The following is a 21,451-nucleotide window of genomic DNA, read 5'->3' as shown; positions in this document are numbered from 1 at the left end:
AGACGAGTGAAGGCAACTGGATATGCACACGCTGTCCATCAAATTAACAAATCACACGGGCATCTCGTGGAGACATGCAAATGTGGAAGTTTATTCTAGAACGCATTGAATAGTCTTACAGCCTTCCCGAGAGGGTTTAAACAGAGAAGCATCGGTGCACCGTTTTACTGACACCTGCAAACCAAGTCTCCCCACCGCCTCCCACCAGCTCACTGGCTGCACGCACACAGCTCACTGATGACCTGGGACCTCCTTCATTCAAATGACGTGGACGCCTCAAAATCCAGGCAGATTTACTGATCTTAATGGCATCTGTTGGAGCCCAATTTGACCACAAATTGGACATCAGCAAATTCACGCCTTCAGTGGGTATGGAAAGTATTTAGACCCCTTAAAATTCTTCACTCTTTCATTGCAGCGATGTGCTAAAATCAAAAAGTTCATTTTTCTTCTCATTAATGTACATTCAGCACCCATCTTGAAAGAAAAAAACAATGCAAAAATATTTTTCAAATTTAAAAAAGAAAAACTGAAATATCACATTCTGACCCTTTGCTCAGTATTGAATAGAATGATGCAAGTTTTTCACACCTGAATTTGGGGATCCTCTCCAGTTCTGTCAGGTTGGATGGTGAACGTTGGTGGGCAGCCATTTTCAAGTCCAGAGATGCTCAATTGGGTTTAGGTCAGGGTTCTGGCTGGGTCAGTCAAGAATGGTCAAAGAGTTGTTCTGAAGCTCCTCCTTTGTTATTTTAGCTGTGTTCTTAGGGTGATTATCTTGTTGGAAGGTGATCCTTCAGCCCAGTCTGAGGTCCAAAGCACTCTGGATATCTCAGGATACCTGAATATCTGAACCATGCCACAGTCGTCCTGTTCCTGCAGCTGAAAAACACCCCCACAGCAGGATGCTCCCACCACCATGTTTCACTGTTGGGATTGTATTGGGCAGGTGATGAGCAGTGTTTAGTTTTCTTCACACACACCACTCAGAATGAACATCAAAAAGTTCAATCTCCATCTCATCAGACCAGAGATTATTTCTCAGTCTAGGAGACTACATACATACAAACATAGTCCTCCCATCCTTCATGTGTTTTTGGCAAACTATGTGGGCTTTCATACGTCTTGCACTGAGGAGAGGCCACTCTGCCATAAAGCCCTGACTGGTGGAGGGCTGCAGGACAGCTGACTTTGTGGAACTTCCTCTCATCTCCCTACTACATCTCTGGAGCTCAGCCACAGTGATCTTTGGTTTCTTCTTTACCTTTCTCCCCAAGGCTCTTCTCCCATGATTGCTCAGTTGGGCTGGACAGCCAGGTCTAGGAAGAGTTCTGGTCATCTCAACCTTCTTCCATTTAAGGATCATGGAGGCCACTGTGCTCTTAGTGCTTGAGTGCTGCAGAAAATCTTTTGTAATCTTGGTCAGATCTGTGACTGACACAATTATGTCTCTGAACTCCTTGGGTATTTCTTTAAACCTCATGATTCTCATTTGCTCTGACATTCACTGTGAGCTCTTATATAGACAGGTGTGTGAGGTGTGAGCTCTTATATAGACAGGTGTGTGAGGTGTGTGCCTTTCCTAATCAAGTCTAAGTCAGTTTAGTTGACTTGACTCCAATAATGGAGTAGAACCATCTCAAGGAGGATCAGAAGAAATGGACAGCATATGAGTTAAAAGGGTCTGAATACTTAGGACCATGTGATATTTTAGGTTTTCTTTTTTAATAAATTTGTAAAACTTTCTAAATTTGTTTATTTTTTCTGACAAGATGGGGTGCTGAGTGTACATTAATGAAAAACAAAATGAACTGTTATGATTTTAGCAAATTGCTGCAAAGAAACAAAGAGCGAAAAATGTAAAGGGGTCTGAATACTTTCTGTACCCACTTTAGCTTTCTTAAGGAGATCAATGAATACAAGATGATATCTGGTGAACCAGTCAGAAATATATGCTTATATATCTACAACCGAAACATAGAGAAAACACTACCCGATAAATCAACGGTTGATCGCCTCTTCAGGCATCTGGTCCTTGAACCAGATGTACGAACAGATCTTCAGGTTGTCGCTGCAGTTTTCATTCGCGTTGTTGTCTATCCATTAATAAAGCCACTGCAGCCACCTAGTGGCCATAAGTTAAATTACACACAATGCACAATGCTAAAAGCCAGACAGCAAGTTACGCACTAAGAAACAATGGGCCTGAACTCAGGGTGTTATTTGGAGGTTCCGGCAGCGGCAGGTTTCGGGGGACCCTTGGCGTCCCCCTTTCCCTGCGGAGTCTTCAACACATTCAGTTTCTTGTGCAGGGAGCCGCTGGCCTTCTGAGTGACCTCCTTTTCAATCTTGTCCCTGATGGCGACCTCCAGACCCTACAAGAAGCAGCAGACACATCACAATCTGATACTCGGACAATGAGCACGTGCGCGCTAGCCCTTTTTATTTTCATGTGAACTTGATAAGGCCACACCAGCTAACTCCCCCACACCATGTCAGAGCACAGTTCCTGCTAGCTGTGCTACCCTCTGTTTACCAGGCAGTCAGTTTTCCAAGGGCAGACACAACCATTTTTATTGTTCCTTTTGATTTAAAGTTGTGCTAAAGCGTTCATAAAACAGTTCTATCAGTGTACTAATTGTACTAAAATTTTCAGTGTACTAAAATTTTGTATTTTATTATTTACATTAAATAAAAGGTTAGAGACTTGTGAGATTAGGATGCAACACTTTGGCCACAGGCAGGCAACACACCCGTATATGGAAAATAATTGGCAACATAGTAGTTACGATGTGAGGAACTTGGAAGATTGGCCAACTAAATTCTGTAGAGCGTGCAAAATAGATCCATGATTGGTGCAACAAATCATGTCACATGATTTGCAGGGTTGCCAACTTTTGAAGATCGCTTGGAGTGAGATTTGAACCTGTGGATCAGAGGTAAATAAACTATATATTTTTTTCGGCGTGAGATATCGGATGTGTGGCGTGTGAAGACAGTCAAATGCGTGTGTCTCACGCTCAATGCGTGAGAGTTGGCAACCCTGTGATTTGGGTGGAGTGACCAAGGTATAAGTATTTGTTTTAACTGTAAATTGTCAGATCTCATTCCCTCTTAAAGGAGCACACTGTGTTGCGAGATCTACGAAGATCTTCGTTTGCGAATTAAACTTGCTTAAATTGTTTGAACGACTGCGGCTGATTCCACTCTACACATCAAACGAACATGTGAAGTGATCGTCGCTTCAACACACTGAACATAGTCATGGTAAATCACAGGGGATTGATGAGAATCTTTCAGATCTCTCATACTGCAATCAGACCCATTTTTATAATATACATATGCCATGTATATTTTTCAATAATTAAACTTGACTTTCATAAGAATTTTATTGTAGTTTAAGCCTTAAATGTATGCATTTGAAGACGTGCACATTTGTTACTTTTATTACATATTTCTGTTTAAGCCAGAATCATGAGCTCTGTAGTCAACATCATCATGGTCAGCTAATAACGTCTCTTCTGGATGGTGCAGCTGACTGTAACTTATATTCACCTATTTTTTATTTTTTCCTTTTATTTAAGTTGTAATTAAGACAATCGACTACCGTTATAGAAACAGATTTTCAATTTTACTGTATTAAATATTATTGTTTTATATAATACATATAATTGCTTTTTAAATGCCAAATTGTCTGTTTGCACCAGATACCGGTTTGCACACGTTATGCGCACACGAACTTGCCTTTTTCAGCTTCTGTTGTTGAATAACAGCTGCCTTCTTCGGTGCAATGATCCTTCCTACAAAAACATAAATAACGCCAGAAAACAATGAAAAGCGTTGCAACATTGAACACTACGCTGCAAAATAAGCAAACGTAGCTGAGCTCTGCAGTCTTTTAACACAGTCAAGCTGACTCGTGACACTTATAATACATGAAACACGAAGAGTAGCATAGCTTGTGTTACGTGTAATGGAACATGACTTTTATTTTGAAAAGACCTAAAGCGCTTATCGGCTAGTATGAATTTGCCCGTAGTTAGCTAACGTTAGCTAGCTAATCCGTCTTTCCATATAGTGTATCAGCAAAACTATCGTCTCGGAATAACCAAGTATATTAGTTTGGTATAGCGTTCAGTTTGTACACTAGATCGTATTCGTGTGAATGACGAACATCGAACCCTGAGCCAAATATTTTGCTGGACAGCTAACGTTTTAACAGAACCTGAGTGCGATAGTAAGATTATATTATTGTTGCTAATAAGCGTAAGTCACCATAAACACGTCGACCAAACACAAACCAGTTAGCGAATATAACACTGCTGGTGTTTACGTCACTCATAGGCAACGGTAGCTAGCGCCGTCCCAAAGACCAACATGGCGGCCTAGCTGGCGTATCTCAAGACCAGGTCATTACACAGTACGTTTGAAGTGAATAAGTGTTGAGGCACGCACATTAACGCTACAAACCTTCTTACCTCCTTTCTTTACTCCTTTTGGTTTGTTCTTTTGTTTTTTGGCTCCGCCAGGTCGCTGCGCCTTAAATTTTTTTTTACCCTGAGCCATATCTTGTACGTAGAGTTGTTTAACACAGTGGGAATAGGAACTGTTAGACGAATGAAACATAATAAAAGTCTCAAATCCACGCACTAGGGAATATGTAACAGAAACAGAATAGGTACAAAACAAAATATTAATCTAAAAATATGCCGATATACAAAACTGCTTCTGGAATTTTCTAAACATTACTGTAAATAACGTGAATTGCAACAAATAGATATCGCATTGCTACTAAAGTTATAACTACGCTGCGCTGTTATTCAATTTACACAGAACAAGAACGCTTTCACCTTTCCAGTGTCTTTATTTCAGGTCACTTAGCAGTCCTCACATACAAAGTCTTGCAGTCTTTCTGTCGAGCGCAAAGATACGCAAACGCGCTCCACGTCAGAAGTTATTAAATCAAAAGTAGGCACTTTTGAACGAACTGCAGGGCAACCCAGGTGATGGATGAAAGACCTCACGTGGTCTCGCACAGTAATGTAACGGTCGTAATGTCACTGCGTTTCTTAACGCCAAGATTATAGTGTTCAAGGGAAGAAATAACAACTTCATTCCTAGACATGAAGACCAGGGATTTAGACCATGTTATACTGTTTCATACCAAATCATGTACACATTATGAAATCTTAATAATAAAAAACAATAAAAAAAACAAAATCAAATAAATAGATCCAAAATTCAAGACCCAACATACCATAATCCTATAATTTACCACCACGGCATTTTAGAATTGAGATGATTTACGTTTGTGTATCATTAGTGTCCTTTAGTGTCTTGAATGCTCAGAACGGCTTGTAGTTTGCCCTATTTGGCTACATACCCACACCCACCAGAATAATTAGACTAAGAATGTCCTGAACTTGTACTGAATAACTCGCAATATGCTAGTGCAGCGGACTGGCCGGGTATCTGCTCTAACCTCGTTATTCTACAGGCGTGGACAAAATGCCACTTCACAGAAACTTCTTCGATACAGATTACTGTTCCACCACAGTTAGCTGAGGGCCCACATTTTTGAAGATAATAATAAATCAATCAAACAGACAAATACTTCATAAAATATACTTCATAGAATATAAGAAGAAAATAAGTTATCCATTTTGAAATCCTGTAACAGTACAACTTGGTGCAGCCCCTGGAGGTCATTATATATATATACTCCAACAGAACTGCATGAGGGCAGTTGTCCTGGGTCATGAGCCCGTAAGGAGGGACTTGCTTCCAGCCTAGAGTTTCTACCAGATCAGGACCCACTTCTCACCATAAAGAACTTATCCTGAGCCAGCCAGCGCCCCCTGCTGGGCGCTTCTGAACCAGCTCTTTGCCACCTCTACAGAAGCGGGGCTTAATGATGGGGGTGGTACTGCGCTCCCGGCCCAGTGAGGCGTGTTCTGTATTAGGCAGGAGATTGCCGGAGAGTGGGTGAAGTTCTGGAGGAGGTAAAGATTTTTTTGTGTGTTTGCTTTTGTTTTAAAGAGATTTAACAAGATTTTATTTGTTCTTCATTTTCTGAGTGTTTGTGTCCTTCTTCCTGCATGGCTAGTGACCTCATTTCCTGCATTGAAGGAAGGATGAGGGTGTGGCACGTCTCCACCCCTACATGCGAGAAAGGCCCCATTAGCTGCACATGGCTGTCCGTGTCATCACCTCTTCTGCTCCCAGACCTCTGGCATGTTCAAGTCCAAATGCTCCAACGAGTGCAATGCCTGGATATTCTCTGTGTAGAAGGCTACGTCCACCACCACCAGACTAGAGATAGAGAGAGAGAGAGAGAGAGAGAGAGAGAGAGAAAATGAGAGAATGCTATTTGAGAGAGATAATGCTATTTGAGACATTGTTTGCACTAAAGCTCTAATGAAAGGGGCCGAAGTTTGAGAGGGAGACCATGGTGCTCATATATAAGTGTGTGTGTGTGTGTGTGGGCCTGTGAACACTACAGGAAGAGAAAGTGAACCTCACCCATGCTGTGGGCCTCCATCGTTGACCACACCCAGCCGAGCAAGCTGCCTCTTCAAGTGCATCTTAAAGCTTGCATTGATCCTCAGAAACAGCATCTACACACACACACACACACACACACACACACACACACACACACACACACACACACAGTTACTTTATGCATGTGGGAGCTGTGTGGATCACTGTTTGTGTGCGAGTGCGTTTGTGCGTGCGTGTGCGTGTGAGTGTACGTGTGTGCGTGCGTATATGTGTGTGTGTGTGTGTGCGTGCGTGTTTGTGCGTGTGCGTGTATATGTGTGTGTATTAATCACCTGTGTCTGCTCTTCAGGTAGAAGGTCATGGATAGCCTCGTGCATTTTGCTCATCTGTTTGCACACATTGCGGAAACACAGCGAGGGCATTGGAGCCTTCACCTCATACTGTACAGGAAACACGAGAGATAGCGCACACGCGCACGCGCACACAATATAAACATGCTATACATATAGTACACGGGTAACAGGAGAGACAGCAGACACACAGGCTACAATCACATATACACAGGAGCTACAATTACCACAAGAGAAACATTTATAAAAACATCATACCAAGAGAAAACGGGTACTATAAACAGGTTTTATATTAACTACATAAAGTGTAATCAGATAAACAGACGTGATGAATGATTTTTTTCAGGGAGAAGGTTCAGTAGTGTGGGGGTTAAAGCACAGGGGAGGGGCACTCACTTTGGACAGCACCTTCTCAAACAGACCATCCATGATTGCCACCAGCTTAGCAGAGATCTCAGCAATGTGGTCATTATAATCCTACACACACACACGACAATTAAATTTCCTTTAATTAAAACATTAGTTTTAGACTTTGACACCATGGAAAGAAGTGTTATGGGAAGCCATGTGCTTTTGTTTTGTTTTGTGTTGCGTGTGTGTGTCTGAGAGACAGTGTGTTTACCTTGGTAATGTGGTCAAAGTGGCGCAGGACGCTGTACTGTTTGGGCTGGAGTTTGGTCTCAAAGTGAGCTCGCATGATAGGGATGTAGTGTACCACCAACTGTAGACAACGTGATACAAGAGCTGAGAGAGGGATGGAGGGATGGGGAGAGAGATAGAGAGGGAGGGAGGAGGGGGATGGAGGATGCAAGAATAAACTTCTGGTTAGTTAAAACCACCGTTTCACTAGACTGAAGACTGTCTGCACAGCTGTCTGTCTGCAGCGCATATGGTGCAGTCTGTGACTGAAACACAGACAGCTGAGCAGGTTGAACTCTGGGCTGGATCTGCAGGACTAACTGAGTCTCCGGAGGTCCTTCACGTCAGAGCAGAACAGGGGTCTGCTGAGACTGAACTACTTACAGAACCTCACAGGGGCGCTGGAGGGACTCTATGAGCAGGAGGACCAACATATTACTAAAAATACTGTGAGAACATCGGCTTGATTAGATCTGGGTGTTGGAGTAAAGAACTGCTGCTACTCACTAGTACACCGTCCCACCCGCCAGCAAGCGCAGTCTACTGCTAAACACATGAGCCCATAGTCTCGTCACTATGGGCAGTAGAGCCTTTAGTCGTTGTGCTCCTCAGCTCTGGAACTCCCTTCCGCCCGCTACGCTGACTCTCTTCTCTCTTTTAAATCTCTATTGAAAACTCATTTGTTCAAGTTAGCATATTCTCTCTAAGCTGTTCTGTGGTGTTTGTCATGACTCTTTTAGTATTGTTTTTACCTTGATGTATTTAAATGGTTGCTGATTCAGCTTTATTACTGTTGCTTTTATCTGTTTGTAAGGTGACCTTGGGATTTTGAAAGGCGCCATCAAATAAAATGTATTATTATTATGACATGGACATGTGTGTTACCCAGGTTCTTGGTGGTGATGGGTTAGGTGTGTGTGTGTGTGTGTGTGTGTGTGTTACCCAGGTTCTTGGTGGTGATGGTTTTAAGTCCCACCACCTGTAGAGCCCCTGCACCCAGCACCAGCTGACAGCTCCGGGAATTGAAGTGCTATTACCATAGAAACAACAAAAGCGTCAGATGACATCTATTGAATCAGCAGCCACAGAACTGAGCTTCACACTGTCCGCAGTACAGCGTGTACACACACACACACACACACACACACACACACACGCACCTTGAGCAGGTCCGACAGGCGTGTGAGCATGTCCGTGGTGATGGTGGGAATGTCGTTCACACACTGGCAGTATTCCAGAAACATCCTGATCAGCAGCAGCAACGTCCTGATGACAAGGGTGGGGGAGGTCAAAGGTCAGAGCTCAGTTATTAAAACAAAACCAGTCACCCTACAGGATTGAACCCTTATGTGACCCCTGCTCCAGTGAAGAAAAAACGTTTTAGAACCTCCAACGGGCTCAGATATGATGAACAGTGGTGCAACAGCGCGGTATTACGATGGTCGAGTTTCTCAACAGCGCGGTATTACGATGGTCGAGTTTCTCAACAGCGCGGTATTACGATGGTCGAGTTTCTCAACAGCGCGGTATTACGATGGTTGAGTTTCTCAACAGCGCGGTATTACGATGGTTGAGTTTCTCAACAGCGCGGTATTACGATGGTTGAGTTTCTCAACAGCGCGGTATTACGATGTTGGTTGAGTTTCTCAACAGCGCGGTATTACGATGGTTGAGTTTCTCAACAGCGCGGTATTACGATGGTTGAGTTTCTCAACAGCGCGGTATTACGATGGTTGAGTTTCTCAACAGCGCGGTATTACGATGGTTGAGTTTCTCAACAGCGCGGTATTACGATGGTTGAGTTTCTCAACAGCGCGGTATTACGATGGTTGAGTTTCTCAACAGCGCGGTATTACGATGGTTGAGTTTCTCAACAGCGCGGTATTACGATGGTTGAGTTTCTCAACAGCGCGGTATTACGATGGTTGAGTTTCTCAACAGCGCGGTATTACGATGGTTGAGTTTCTCAACAGCGCGGTATTACGAAGGTTGAGTTTCTCAACAGCGCGGTATTACGATGGTTGAGTTTCTCAACAGCGCGGTATTACGATGGTTGAGTTTCTCAACAGCGCGGTATTACGATGGTTGAGTTTCTCAACAGCGCGGTATTACGAAGGTTGAGTTTCTCAACAGCGCGGTATTACGAAGGTTGAGTTTCTCAACAGCGCGGTATTACGATGGTTGAGTTTCTCAACAGCGCGGTATTACGATGGTTGAGTTTCTCAACAGCGCGGTATTACGATGGCTGTGTTTCTTAACAGCGCGGTATTACGATGGCTGTATTTCTCAACAGTGTGGATGTGCGGTACTCTCTGAGCAGGGCTGTGGTTGGCCTGGTTCCGCTGCCCTCTAGGACAGCGTGTAAGTGACCACTCCTCTCTCTCCCCCCACAGCTCATCAGAAGTAGGAGGTGACGTGGAGGTCTCCACAGCAGGACGAGGACTCACCCAACGACGGCGTATTTCTGCCCGTCCACCAGCAGAAACTCGGCTGGCTTCCTGTCATCAGGACCTGGACAGCAGGGGGGCAGATAAACACTAATTGCCCTGCAGACAGGAATTTACACCCAAAAAAAAGTTGTGTACGTACAAATCTATTCTGGGGCGTGTGTGTGTGTACCTGTGTGTTTGCGTTCTGGCAGTGTGATGTGTCCATTGGCGATCGAGTCGACCAGGTGCTGGAACTCAGCTGGAACTTCAGCTTGCTTCCACCTCTCTGTGTCCAGTAGGAGGCTACACACACACACACACACACACACACACACACACACAAATACATAAACATACCCCAATATTGGAGCTTGTGTGACAATCACCCCCGGCGTGTGTGTGTGTGTGAGTGTGTGTGTACCTGAGCTTGGTCTTGCGTTCCTCGTGGAAGCGGTGGACGAAGCGGTTGGCCTGGCTCTGCAGCGCCCCCCGCAGGCTGACGCTGCGCCTACAGCACAGCTCCTCCGTGTCTCTCGCAAAGCGCTCCACCGCCCGACTCATACACACAAACTCAGCCGAGCTCAGGCGCTCCAGGGAGCCGTCCTACACACACACACACACACACACACACACAGGAGCAGTCAGCCACAGCACTGGGGACATGGGCCCCAACACAGCAGCAGAACTTGCCAACGTTTGGCTGATTTACAAGATACAAGAGTGTAAGTGTGTGTGTGTGTGTGTGTGTGTGTGTGTACATACTTTGGCTTTAGCCAGCAGTACTTTGACACAGCGGTCATGGCTGATGTCTGATGCGGTGTGGAGCAGCTCCTGGATGTTATTAGCCACTCGTCCCAACTCGAGATCAGACGGCATCAGATCCTCACTAGAGAGAGAGGAGAGGGGGGGATGTGGATAGACGCAGAGAAAGAAACGGCAAAACATTTAACAGTTCTAGATTTTTTTCCCCCCAGACATTGTCCTGTGTGAACTCATGAAACTGAAGGCACTCACAGTGATGTGGTGCCCCCTAGAGGCAGGGAGGAGGTAGTGTTGGTGGTGTGCTCCCTGCTGGAGGACGACTCCGTGGTCCCTGAGGCAGAGTCGCTGCCAGAAGCTTCCGTGCGCATCTTTATCTTGCTGTGGGTTCCTGCAGGTGTGTTGCTACGACACTCTGCGCCATTCAGGGCGTCGCTGATGAAGAGCCCCTCGTGCGTGAGGTAGGCCAGCTCCGCCTCCCCAGGCTGATGGGCGGGGCCTGCAGGTTCATCTTCATCCTCATCTTCGTCATCCTCACAGTCGACATCAGCGGGCGCGGTGGTGAGCCGGTTCCTCTGGCTGTTGTCTAGGACTTCCAAAACGACGTTACGGATCACACTGAGAGTGGCCTGAACACACACACACACACACACACACACACACACACACACACACACACACACACACACACACACACACACACACACACACACACACACACACACACACACACACAGTTATATGTGTTTTTTTGACTATGCTATACACAGCAAGAGAGAATTAAGTTGGTGAGATGTACCTTGATCCTGGTGAGGAAGAGAATGAAATGGTCAAACACACACTCCAGCAACTCGAACCACTGAGCAAACGACATCAGTCTCATCTGATCCTGCAGCCTGTATGTAGGTGTGTGTACACACACACACACACACACACACACACACACACACACGAAACATTCAGGGATGCTAAATTAAAATGACCTGAACTTATTTACAGAATGCGTAGCTGTAAAGAAGCTGCTTACTTTACTACAGTGTCTGTGTCAATCTCCTCGATCTGAGAGACTAAGCGTAGCACACACTGGGTATAGAGAGAGATCACATTAGTCATGCCTGAAGAAATCCGCTGGGCTTAACATGTAACCTGTCTCAGACACACGCCAACCAGCTTCTACACGCCAGCAGCAGGGGGCGGGGCCAGACCTGTCTGATGATGCCCTTGGCTGCCTGCAGGATCTCGTCAGTGTAGATGTCCAGGAAGTCCAGCTTCTTCTGTCTGAGCAGGCCAAACACCAGAGACTGCAACCGGTCCTGACACACACACACACACACACACACACACACACACACACACACACACACACACTTCAAATTTCAATTTCAACATTTATTAGAAAAACAAATCTTAAATCATGTCGTTAATCATGCCCTGTTGGAATGATGCTGAATGAGAATCTGCTCAGCAACATTACAGCTTTACGTTTACTACAGGGGCAGACTGGGGCAGACTGGGGATCAGTACACTACGTCTGCAGGCAGAGGGAGCCGTGGGACCCGACTCCCCTTGCCACTGACCGCGGATAAGTAGGCGTCATTTGGGTGCAGCGCACCCACCTTGCTGCCCTGTGGCTTGGAGGCCACATCACACATCACACGCAGCCACAGGATCTGAAGCCCCTGCCAACACCACCCCTCACCCAGTGACACACGTCTGGGGCTGCTGCACCAACACTACCCCTCACCCAGTGACACACGTCTGGGGCTGCTGCACCAACACCACCCCTCACCCAGTGACACACGTCTGGGGCTGCTGCACCAACACCACCCCTCACCCAGTGATACACGTCTGGGGCTGCTGCACCAACACCACCCCTCACCCAGTGACACACGTCTGGGGCTGCTGCACCACCCCTCACCCAGTGATACACGTCTGGGGCTGCTGCACCAACACCACCCCTCACCCAGTGATACACGTCTGGGGCTGCTGCACCAACACCACCCCTCACCCAGTGACACACGTCTGGGGCTGCTGCACCAACACTACCCCTCACCCAGTGACACACGTCTGGGGCTGCAGCACCAACACCACCCCTCACCCAGTGACACACGTCTGGGGCTGCTGCACCAACACCACCCCTCACCCAGTGACACACGTCTGGGGCTGCTGCACCACCCCTCACCCAGTGACACACGTCTGGGGCTGCTGCACCAACACCTGCTGCCAGGAAACGGCGGAAGTGCCAGTGGTTTACTCGAAGGCTTCGACCTCTTACTGGGGAATCTGTGACCCTGTCGTAGTGACGCGGGGGGCGTTACCTTTTCTAGCACTTGGTTGTCCTCCTCGAAGGAGCGGTTGAGGTCACTCCTGACGTAGGTGGTGAAGTCAGCCACCATCATCTTGTCGATCAACTTCTCCATCTCACAGAGCTGGGAGCCCAAATGTCTGTGTGTGTGAGAGAGAGAGAGAGAGAGAGAGAGAGAGAGAGAGAGAGAGAGAGAGAGAGAGAGAGATGCAGAATGTCGATGTGGTTTGGGGGTGTGTGTGTGTGTGTGCACGAGTATGTCCGTATGTATATATGCATGGTGTTTGTGTGTGCATGCGTGTGTGTGAGTGTGTGTGTGCGTGCATGAGTATGTACGTATGTATATGTGCATGGTGTGTGTGCGTATATGTATATATGTGTATGTGTGTGTGCATATATATATGTGTGTGTGCATGTGCGTGCGCACCTGAAGCTGTGTATATATGTGAGTGTGTGTGTATATATGTGTGTGTGTGTGTATATATGTGTGTGTGTGTGTATATATCTGCACTTGAAGCTGTGTATATATGTGAGTGTGTGTGTGTGTGTGTGTGTGTGTATGTGTGTGTGTGTGTGCGTATATATGTGTGTGTGCATATATATGTGTGTGTGTGTGTGCACCTGAAGCTGTGTATATATGTGAGTGTGTGTGTATATATGTGTGTGTGTGTGTGTGTATATATCTGCATTTGAAGCTGTGTATATATGTGAGTGTGTGTGTGTATATGTGTGTGTGTGTGTGCGTATATATGTGTGTGTGTATATATGTGTGTGTGCATATAAATGTGTGTGTGTGTGTGTGTGTGCACCTGAAGCTGTGTATGCCCTGTAGCTCCTGCTGCAGAACCTCCTTGGTGGTGTTGATGAGCTCCAGCGCTCCCACGAACTCACAGCTGGAGAGCAGCAGCTGCACGGTCGGCTGCGTCTGCATCACCGCCGCCATCAGCTTCAGCTTGTTGTGCAGGCGCACGCAGTTGCCGCGGGTGACGGCGTCCCGTAGCGCCCGGAGGGGCCCGCGGCACATGACGCGGCCCATGGCGGCGGTGCGCGCCCGTAGCTCGGCCACCGCGCCCGCCGTCCGACGTAACCGGTCCTGCAGCTCGTGCTGCGACGACATGGCGTGGAAGAACGCCTCGGAGCGCAGGGAGATCTGTCTCGCAATGCTGACCTCCACCACGTCCAGGTAGTGACTCAACTGTGGGGGGGGTGAAGAGGGTGAAAATATGATCTGGTTGTGAATGCACTAAAAGAAAAAGGGCAAAAAGCCATCAGACTACAGAACAGACATCCCAGTTCAAATTTGTTCAAACAAAAACTTATGTTTGCCACCCCCGCCGCACCGGACCTCAGGTCACAGGTATCTGCCAAAATTGGACCGTGGGCAAATTTAGTTGAGTACCCCTGCTCTAGACAGTTCTCACTGGAAGTCACATCAGCAAAATCAGCCTACTACAGAAAGAAATTTGAATCATCTGCATCCAACCCACGCAATCTATTCAGTATTTTTTCTTCTCTCCTTAACCTTCCCTCACCCCCCTCCTCCATCCTCTCTCACTCCTTAACCCTCCCTCAGCCTCTCCTCCATCCTCTCTCACTCCTTAACCCTCCCTCACCCCCTCCTTCATCCTCTCTCACTCCTTAACCCTCCCTCAGCCTCTCCTCCATCCTCTCTCACTCCTTAACCCTCCCTCAGCCTCTCCTCCATCCTCTCTCACTCCTTAACCCTCCCTCAGCCTCTCCTCCATCCTCTCTCACTCCTTAACCCTCCCTCAGCCTCTCCTCCATCCTCTCTTACTCCTTAACCCTCCCTCAGCCTCTCCTCCATCCTCTCTTACTCCTTAACCCTCCCTCACCCTCTCCTCCATCCTCTCTCACTCCTTAACCCTCCCTCACCCCCTCCTCCATCCTCTCTCACTCCTTAACCCTCCCTCACCCCCTCCTCCATCCTCTCTCACTCCTTAACCCTCCCTCACCCCCCTCCTCCATCCTCTCTCACTCCTTAACCCTCCCTCACCCCCCTCCTCCATCCTCTCTCACTCCTTAACCCTCCCTCACCCCCTCCTCCATCCTCTCTCACTCCTTAACCCTCCCTCACCCCCTCCTCCATCCTCTCTCACTCCTTAACCTTCCCTCACCCCCTCCTCCATCCTCTCTCACTCCTTAACCCTCCCTCACCCCCTCCTCCATCCTCTCTCACTCCTTAACCCTCCCTCACCCCCTCCTCCATCCTCTCTCACTCCTTAGCCCTCCCTCACCCCCTCCTCCATCCTCTCTCACTCCTTAACCCTCCCTCACCCCCTCCTCCATCCTCTCTCACTCCTTAACCCTCCCTCACCCCCTCCTCCATCCTCTCTCACTCCTGAGGATTTTGTCATCTTCTTTGAAGAGAAGATTGCAGCAGTCCGTCAGTCCTTCTCCCCAGCTCCCACCCTTCCTACTAGTATCTCTAACCCAACACTCAACTCCTTGGCTTCTTTCTCCCCTCTCTCCTCAGACAAGATACATCAACTACAGACCGGTATCACTTCTTTCTTTTCTATCAAAAACTCTGGAGCGAGCAGTCTATGACCAATTATCTCTCTTCCTCACCCAGAACCAACTCCATGATCCTAATCAGTCTAGCTTCAAACGGGCACATTCAACAGAAACTGCCCTCAAAGCAGTGACCGAGACGCTCCATGCTGTCAAGGCTAACAAGCTATCATCAGTTTTAATTCTTCTAGATCTTTCTGCAGCCTTTGACACGGTCAACCACAACATCCTCATGTCTGTTCTTTCTAGCCTCGGTGTGACTGGCTCTGCTTGGAAATGGTTCCAGTCATATCTTGAAGACCGTTCCTATCAGGTAACATGGAGAGGATCTACATCCAGTCCATGTAAACTTTCCACTGGTGTCCCCCAAGGCTCAGTCCTAGGCCCTCTTCTCTTCTCTTTATATACTCGTTCCCTTGGTGACATTATTTTGTCTCATGGTTTCTTTTATCATTGCTATGCTGATGACACCCAGCTAATTCTTTCCTTCCCTCATTCTGACACCCAGGTCTCTAGGCGTATCTCGGCATGCTTGGCAGATATTACTTCATGGATGACTGCTCACCACTTGAAGCTCAACCCTAGCAAAACTGAGCTTCTGTACATTCCAGGAACCCCAAACCCACACAACAACCTCACAGTTTCCTTTGAGAACACCTTGTTAACACAATCAGAAACTGCACGAAGCCTGGGTGTAACGTTGGACAACGAGTTGTCCTTCTCAACACATGTTTCAAAACTGACCAGATCCTGCAGATTTCTCCTCTGCAACATACGGAGAATACGACCCTTCCTTTCACAGGAAGCTACTCAAGTGCTTGTGCAGTCTCTAGTAATCTCTAAGCTGGACTACTGCAATTCCCTACTTGCAGGTCTTCCTCTACGGGTCATCAGACCTCTACAACTAATCCAGAATGCTGCAGCACAACTGGTCTTCAATCTACCCAAGTTCTCACATGTGACTCCTCTACTACGCTCTCTTCACTGGCTTCCAGTAGCGGCACGCATCAGATATAAAACCTTGATGCTTGCTTACAAAGCCAAAAATGGACTGGCCCCTCCCTACATGATGTCCATGGTCAAAAGCCGATCCGTACAGCGAACACCCAGAACCTCAAGCTTGGCTCGACTCTAAACTCCATGCTTAAAGTCTCATGGAAGACAAAGCTCCAGACTATTCTCCATCCTGGCTACAAGATGGTGGAATGATCTTCCATTAACTGCTAGGACTGCAGAGTCTGTTGCTATCTATATGCGTAGACTGAAGACCCACCTGTTTGTTGAGTTCTTACCAGAACACTAACTTAGCTGATACCACTTGGCGTTGTTCTTTAAATTGTATGTCTGTCTATGGTTATTTGTGCTTCTTGGCAAATGTCTAACTTGCAAAACACTAGGTATTGACATTGACTCCTGTAGTTTAGTAGTAGTCTGACTCAATGGTGTCTTGAATTCTGGCCTATCCGTACTATTTCCTAGGATGAATTCTGTGTTCGGATGCAAAGCACTTTGTAAGTCGCTCTGGATAAAAGCGTCTGCTAAATGCCGTAAATGTAAATGTAGACACTGGATGGGACAGCCTTCCCAGAGAATATGCCAAGCTCTGCACAATTCTACACGAGGTTCAGAGAAACACCAACTAATGCATGTAGGGCGCCATTAAGTCCACTTCCATCTACTTCATGCACTCAAAAAAATCTATAAAACTCCATCTAAAATCTAGTGATTAAAATACAATGTAGTATGAAACACTTCAAATCCAAGAGCTCAGACTGCTACTAACCCCTAAATCCAGTCCCGTCAGCTGGTCCCAACATAAACCCCAAAACAACCGTCTCAAGACAAGCAGAGTTAACCAAACTAGCACAGAAGACAAAGACACCAAAGGTCTAGAGGTCTTGAGGATACGAATGTGCAGAATGTCTCTACAAGGTCAGCAGAGACCAGTACAAAGTCTGTGACAAAGTCTGTGAGAACCGCAGTCCTGGGTGTCCAGAGAGAGACAACTGTGTGGTCACTGTGAGAGGTTGGAGGTCGAGACAGAACAGCACCTTCTCCCACACAGTGACAAATTCACATACTCAACAGTAAAATGTAAAAACTATTCTACCAAAAATTTTGATTCTCTTACAAACAGAAAAGTGGACAACAGGTCACCAAACGAGACACATTATGTACAGTAGTCAGAGCTGTGTCTTCACGGCAGTTCAAGTCAACATGGTGACGTGGTGGCGAAGCCGGCATGTTTAGGCAGTAGCGACCTTCTGCCTCCTCACCTTCTCCTGCAGTAACCGTGACGACGCACCGTCGCAGCTGTTCTTACCCCCGGAGACACTGAAGTGTGACCAGGGCAGGACGGCACTGAAGGTGGAGGCATCGTCCAGCACGAAGTCCGGCCTCATGAAGATCTGCAGCACACACAGGAGAGGGTGGAGGAGGGGAGATGAGGGCACAGGGAGAGGGTGGAGGAGGGGAGATGAGGGCACAGGGAGAGGGTGGAGGAGGGGAGATGAGGGCACGGGGAGAGGGTGGAGGAGGGGAGATGGGGCACAGGGAGAGGGTGGAGGAGGGGAGATGAGGGCACAGGGAGAGGGTGGAGGAGGGGAGATGAGGGCACAGGAGAGGGTGGAGGAGGGGAGATGATGGCACAGGAGAGGGTGGAGGAGGGGAGATGAGGGCACAGGGAGAGGGTGGAGGAGGGGAGATGAGGGCACAGGGAGAGGGTGGAGGAGGGGAGATGGGGCACAGGGAGAGGGTGGAGGAGGGGAGATGAGGGCACGGGGAGAGGGTGGAGGAGGGGAGATGAGGGCACGGGGAGAGGGTGGAGGAGGGGAGATGAGGGCACAGGGAGAGGGTGGAGGAGGGGAGATGAGGGCACAGGGAGAGGGTGGAGGAGGGGAGATGAGGGCACGGGGAGAGGGTGGAGATGAGGGGAGATGAGGGCACGGGGAGAGGGTGGAGGAGGGGAGATGGGGCACAGGGAGAGGGTGGAGGAGGGGAGATGGGGCACGGGGAGAGGGTGGAGGAGGGGAGATGATGGCACGGGGAGAGGGTGGAGGAGGGGAGATGAGGGCACAGGGAGAGGGTGGAGGAGGGGAGATGAGGGCACGGGGAGAGGGTGGAGATGAGGGGAGATGAGGGCACGGGGAGAGGGTGGAGGAGGGGAGATGGGGCACAGGGAGAGGGTGGAGGAGGGGAGATGGGGCACGGGGAGAGGGTGGAGGAGGGGAGATGATGGCACGGGGAGAGGGTGGAGGAGGGGAGATGGGGCACAGGGAGAGGGTGGAGGAGGGGAGATGATGGCACAGGGAGAGGGTGGAGGAGGGAAGATGATGGCACGGGGAGAGGGTGGAGGAGGGGAGATGAGGGCACGGGGAGAGGGTGGAGGAGGGAAGATGATGGCACGGGGAGAGGGTGGAGGAGGGGAGATGGGGCACAGGGAGAGGGTGGAGGAGGGGAGATGATGGCACGGGGAGAGGGTGGAGGAGGGGAGATGATGGCACGGGGAGAGGGTGGAGGAGGGGAGATGAGGGCACGGGGAGAGGGTGGAGGAGGGGAGATGGGGCACAGGGAGAGGGTGGAGGAGGGGAGATGAGGGCACAGGAGAGGGTGGAGATGAGGGGAGATGAGGGCACAGGGAGAGGGTGGAGGAGGGAAGATGATGGCACGGGGAGAGGGTGGAGGAGGGGAGATGAGGGCACGGGGAGAGGGTGGAGGAGGGAAGATGATGGCACGGGGAGAGGGTGGAGGAGGGGAGATGGGGCACAGGGAGAGGGTGGAGGAGGGGAGATGATGGCACGGGGAGAGGGTGGAGGAGGGGAGATGATGGCACGGGGAGAGGGTGGAGGAGGGGAGATGGGGCACAGGGAGAGGGTGGAGGAGGGGAGATGAGGGCACAGGGAGAGGGTGGAGGAGGGGAGATGAGGGCACGGGGAGAGGGTGGAGGAGGGGAGATGATGGCACGGGGAGAGGGTGGAGGAGGGGAGATGGGGCACAGGGAGAGGGTGGAGGAGGGGAGATGATGGCACGGGGAGAGGGTGGAGGAGGGGAGATGATGGCACGGGGAGAGGGTGGAGGAGGGGAGATGGGGCACAGGGAGAGGGTGGAGGAGGGGAGATGAGGGCACAGGGAGAGGGTGGAGGAGGGGAGATGAGGGCACGGGGAGAGGGTGGAGGAGGGGAGATGATGGCACGGGGAGAGGGTGGAGGAGGGGAGATGGGGCACAGGGAGAGGGTGGAGGAGGGGAGATGATGGCACGGGGAGAGGGTGGAGGAGGGGAGATGATGGCACGGGGAGAGGGTGGAGGAGGGGAGATGAGGGCACGGGGAGAAGGTGGAGGAACAGACCGAGCCATATGTGGGAGGAGACACTGCTCAGTTCTCACCTTGGGCACCTGCTCAAGATCCTCTTTGGCCTTATCTAGGAAGACAAAGAGAAGAATATTTTAATACCACAAACACACACACGCGCGCACACACACATGCGCATTCTCTCACAGACACTCCCTCATGCTGGGTGTGTTAGCACCATATGAATAATAATGGCAAGATACACATTATATTTGCTGAACAAACTGACTCAACTGCCTATTCTATTTGATTATATCTCCATTCAAATTAAATCCGATTATCTAATACCACTTGATTCAATGGGTTTATCTTAAAATCCTTTTGAGAGGACCAGTGTCCCTGTGTGAGGGTCAGTACGGTACCGTGGTCGGTGGTGATGCTGGGGAGGGCCGGATCGTCTTTACTGGGGCAAACGTTCTTACACCTCTCATGGATTTTCTCCCTCTGAAAAGCAAAGTAGAGTAAAGAAACGTTCTGAACCCGAAGGTGAATGTGAGCAGGTCCGGTCGTGCCGTCTGCAGTGTGGCGCTGACCCGAGATCAACTGTGCCTACTGCACTGAATCACAGCTCTGCAGCTCAGGTAGCACAGCTCATCAGCATGAGGCTAAATTCCTGACTGTTGTTCATCAACACTATGCATTGTTCTTCAAACTATTACTGTTAATATTTTATGTCTTTTTTTTGTTCTGACTGCAGTGCTTTGGCGCTGCACATGAAGGATCAACACCAGGAAGAAAACTACTCTCCACTCACTGCGGTCTTATAGTCTCTCTCACACACACACACACTCACACACCTCTCTCCCATTCATATGCACATGTCCATTCTTCTCTTTTATTTTACTCACTTACACAAACCCCTCATTTCTCTGTCTCTCCCATTCACCCTCACGCAAATGCACTCTTCTCTCTCTTCTTGTACACACACACATACATACACACGCGCACACACAAACCCACCCACAATCCCTTCTGGCAACTGCAGCTCCTGAATAATTAACTGTGTGTCAGACTGTCAGTGTGTGCGTGCAAGTGTGGACATGGCCGTTACCTGAGCCGTCTCCTGCAGGTAGGAACTGAAGTGCTCGGCCGTGATGGCAGGCAGACAGGGAGAAGGCAGCACCTCCCCCTCGGTGAAGTCCACGCCCCATGACTTGGTGAAGAAGTCCGACTCGCGCTTGGCCAGCCTAGGGTCGTTCAGTGCCGCTGGCAGGTTCACCTTGGAGCTGTACACCGTCCACCGGTGCTGGTCTGCCACCACCGACGGCCCCTCACACAGCCCCCGGGCATCGCCTGCGGCAACGTGGGAAATGTAGTTCAGACTGTGCATGCTAAAGCCCCTAACCAATCAACAGACGGATAAAGTTAACAGGATAAATGAGACTGCAACAACAGCAATGCTAACATAGCAAGCAACGCACTTGAATCATAGCAAGCTAGCATTATTCTGGACTAGAGTTCAGTTCTACTACTATAGTTCAGGTAAATTCTATATTATTTGCAAGCACTGTGTTAAGATCCTCAGTACGCTGTGTGTGCGTAGTAAGAGTTATGTTTATGTGTCGGTAGACCATCACATCCAAT

The 21,451-nt window shown here is 48.8% G+C and overlaps 2 protein-coding genes across 5 annotated transcripts in view; both read right to left on the bottom strand.

Moving 5' to 3' along the window:
* Positions 1–71: 71 nt before the first annotated feature.
* cunh19orf53 (chromosome unknown C19orf53 homolog) lies at positions 72–4,991 on the bottom strand. Its single transcript, XM_076989341.1, has 4 exons — positions 4,851–4,991; positions 4,479–4,606; positions 3,745–3,800; positions 72–2,375 (listed from the first exon to the last, which is right to left on the bottom strand). The coding sequence occupies exons 2-4, from the start codon at positions 4,564–4,566 to the stop codon at positions 2,220–2,222; spliced, it is 300 nt and encodes a 99-aa protein (XP_076845456.1). The 5' UTR covers positions 4,567–4,606; positions 4,851–4,991; the 3' UTR covers positions 72–2,219.
* vps54 (VPS54 subunit of GARP complex) overlaps positions 4,845–21,451 on the bottom strand; it is a 19,304-nt gene continuing 2,697 nt past the window's right edge. For all 4 annotated transcript variants that reach the window (XM_076989298.1, XM_076989297.1, XM_076989295.1 and 1 more), the window contains exons 3-23: positions 20,919–21,160; positions 20,230–20,311; positions 19,903–19,937; positions 17,795–17,926; positions 13,796–14,181; positions 13,000–13,126; positions 11,887–11,994; positions 11,709–11,764; positions 11,481–11,577; positions 10,937–11,310; positions 10,685–10,808; positions 10,344–10,525; positions 10,113–10,225; positions 9,941–10,004; positions 8,654–8,759; positions 8,436–8,523; positions 7,477–7,598; positions 7,251–7,331; positions 6,837–6,944; positions 6,523–6,617; positions 4,845–6,312 (exon numbers count right to left, since the gene is read on the bottom strand). In XM_076989298.1, coding sequence (XP_076845413.1) covers positions 6,207–6,312; positions 6,523–6,617; positions 6,837–6,944; positions 7,251–7,331; positions 7,477–7,598; positions 8,436–8,523; positions 8,654–8,759; positions 9,941–10,004; positions 10,113–10,225; positions 10,344–10,525; positions 10,685–10,808; positions 10,937–11,310; positions 11,481–11,577; positions 11,709–11,764; positions 11,887–11,994; positions 13,000–13,126; positions 13,796–14,181; positions 17,795–17,926; positions 19,903–19,937; positions 20,230–20,311; positions 20,919–21,160 — 2,828 coding nt within the window. In that variant the 3' untranslated portion in view covers positions 4,845–6,206. The remainder of the gene's footprint in view (positions 6,313–6,522; positions 6,618–6,836; positions 6,945–7,250; positions 7,332–7,476; positions 7,599–8,435; positions 8,524–8,653; positions 8,760–9,940; positions 10,005–10,112; positions 10,226–10,343; positions 10,526–10,684; positions 10,809–10,936; positions 11,311–11,480; positions 11,578–11,708; positions 11,765–11,886; positions 11,995–12,999; positions 13,127–13,795; positions 14,182–17,794; positions 17,927–19,902; positions 19,938–20,229; positions 20,312–20,918; positions 21,161–21,451) is intronic.

This window comes from Brachyhypopomus gauderio, unplaced genomic scaffold, assembly GCF_052324685.1.
Source record: "Brachyhypopomus gauderio isolate BG-103 unplaced genomic scaffold, BGAUD_0.2 sc67, whole genome shotgun sequence".
NCBI lineage: Eukaryota > Metazoa > Chordata > Actinopteri > Gymnotiformes > Hypopomidae > Brachyhypopomus > Brachyhypopomus gauderio.
Note: the sequence above shows the minus strand (reverse complement) of the source record. Positions and strands in the feature narration are given on the sequence as shown.

Excerpts from the sequence above, each read along its gene's own strand:
- cunh19orf53 (XM_076989341.1), bottom strand. The coding sequence starts at position 4,566 with ATGGCTCAGGGTAAAAAAAAATTTAAGGCGCAGCGACCTGGCGGAGCC. Across the intron at positions 3,801-4,478 it reads AAAAGGAGTAAAGAAAGGAG|GAAGGATCATTGCACCGAAG; the intron begins GTAAGAAGGTTT and ends ATGTTTTTGTAG. Across the intron at positions 2,376-3,744 it reads AACAACAGAAGCTGAAAAAG|GGTCTGGAGGTCGCCATCAG; the intron begins GCAAGTTCGTGT and ends TGCTTCTTGTAG.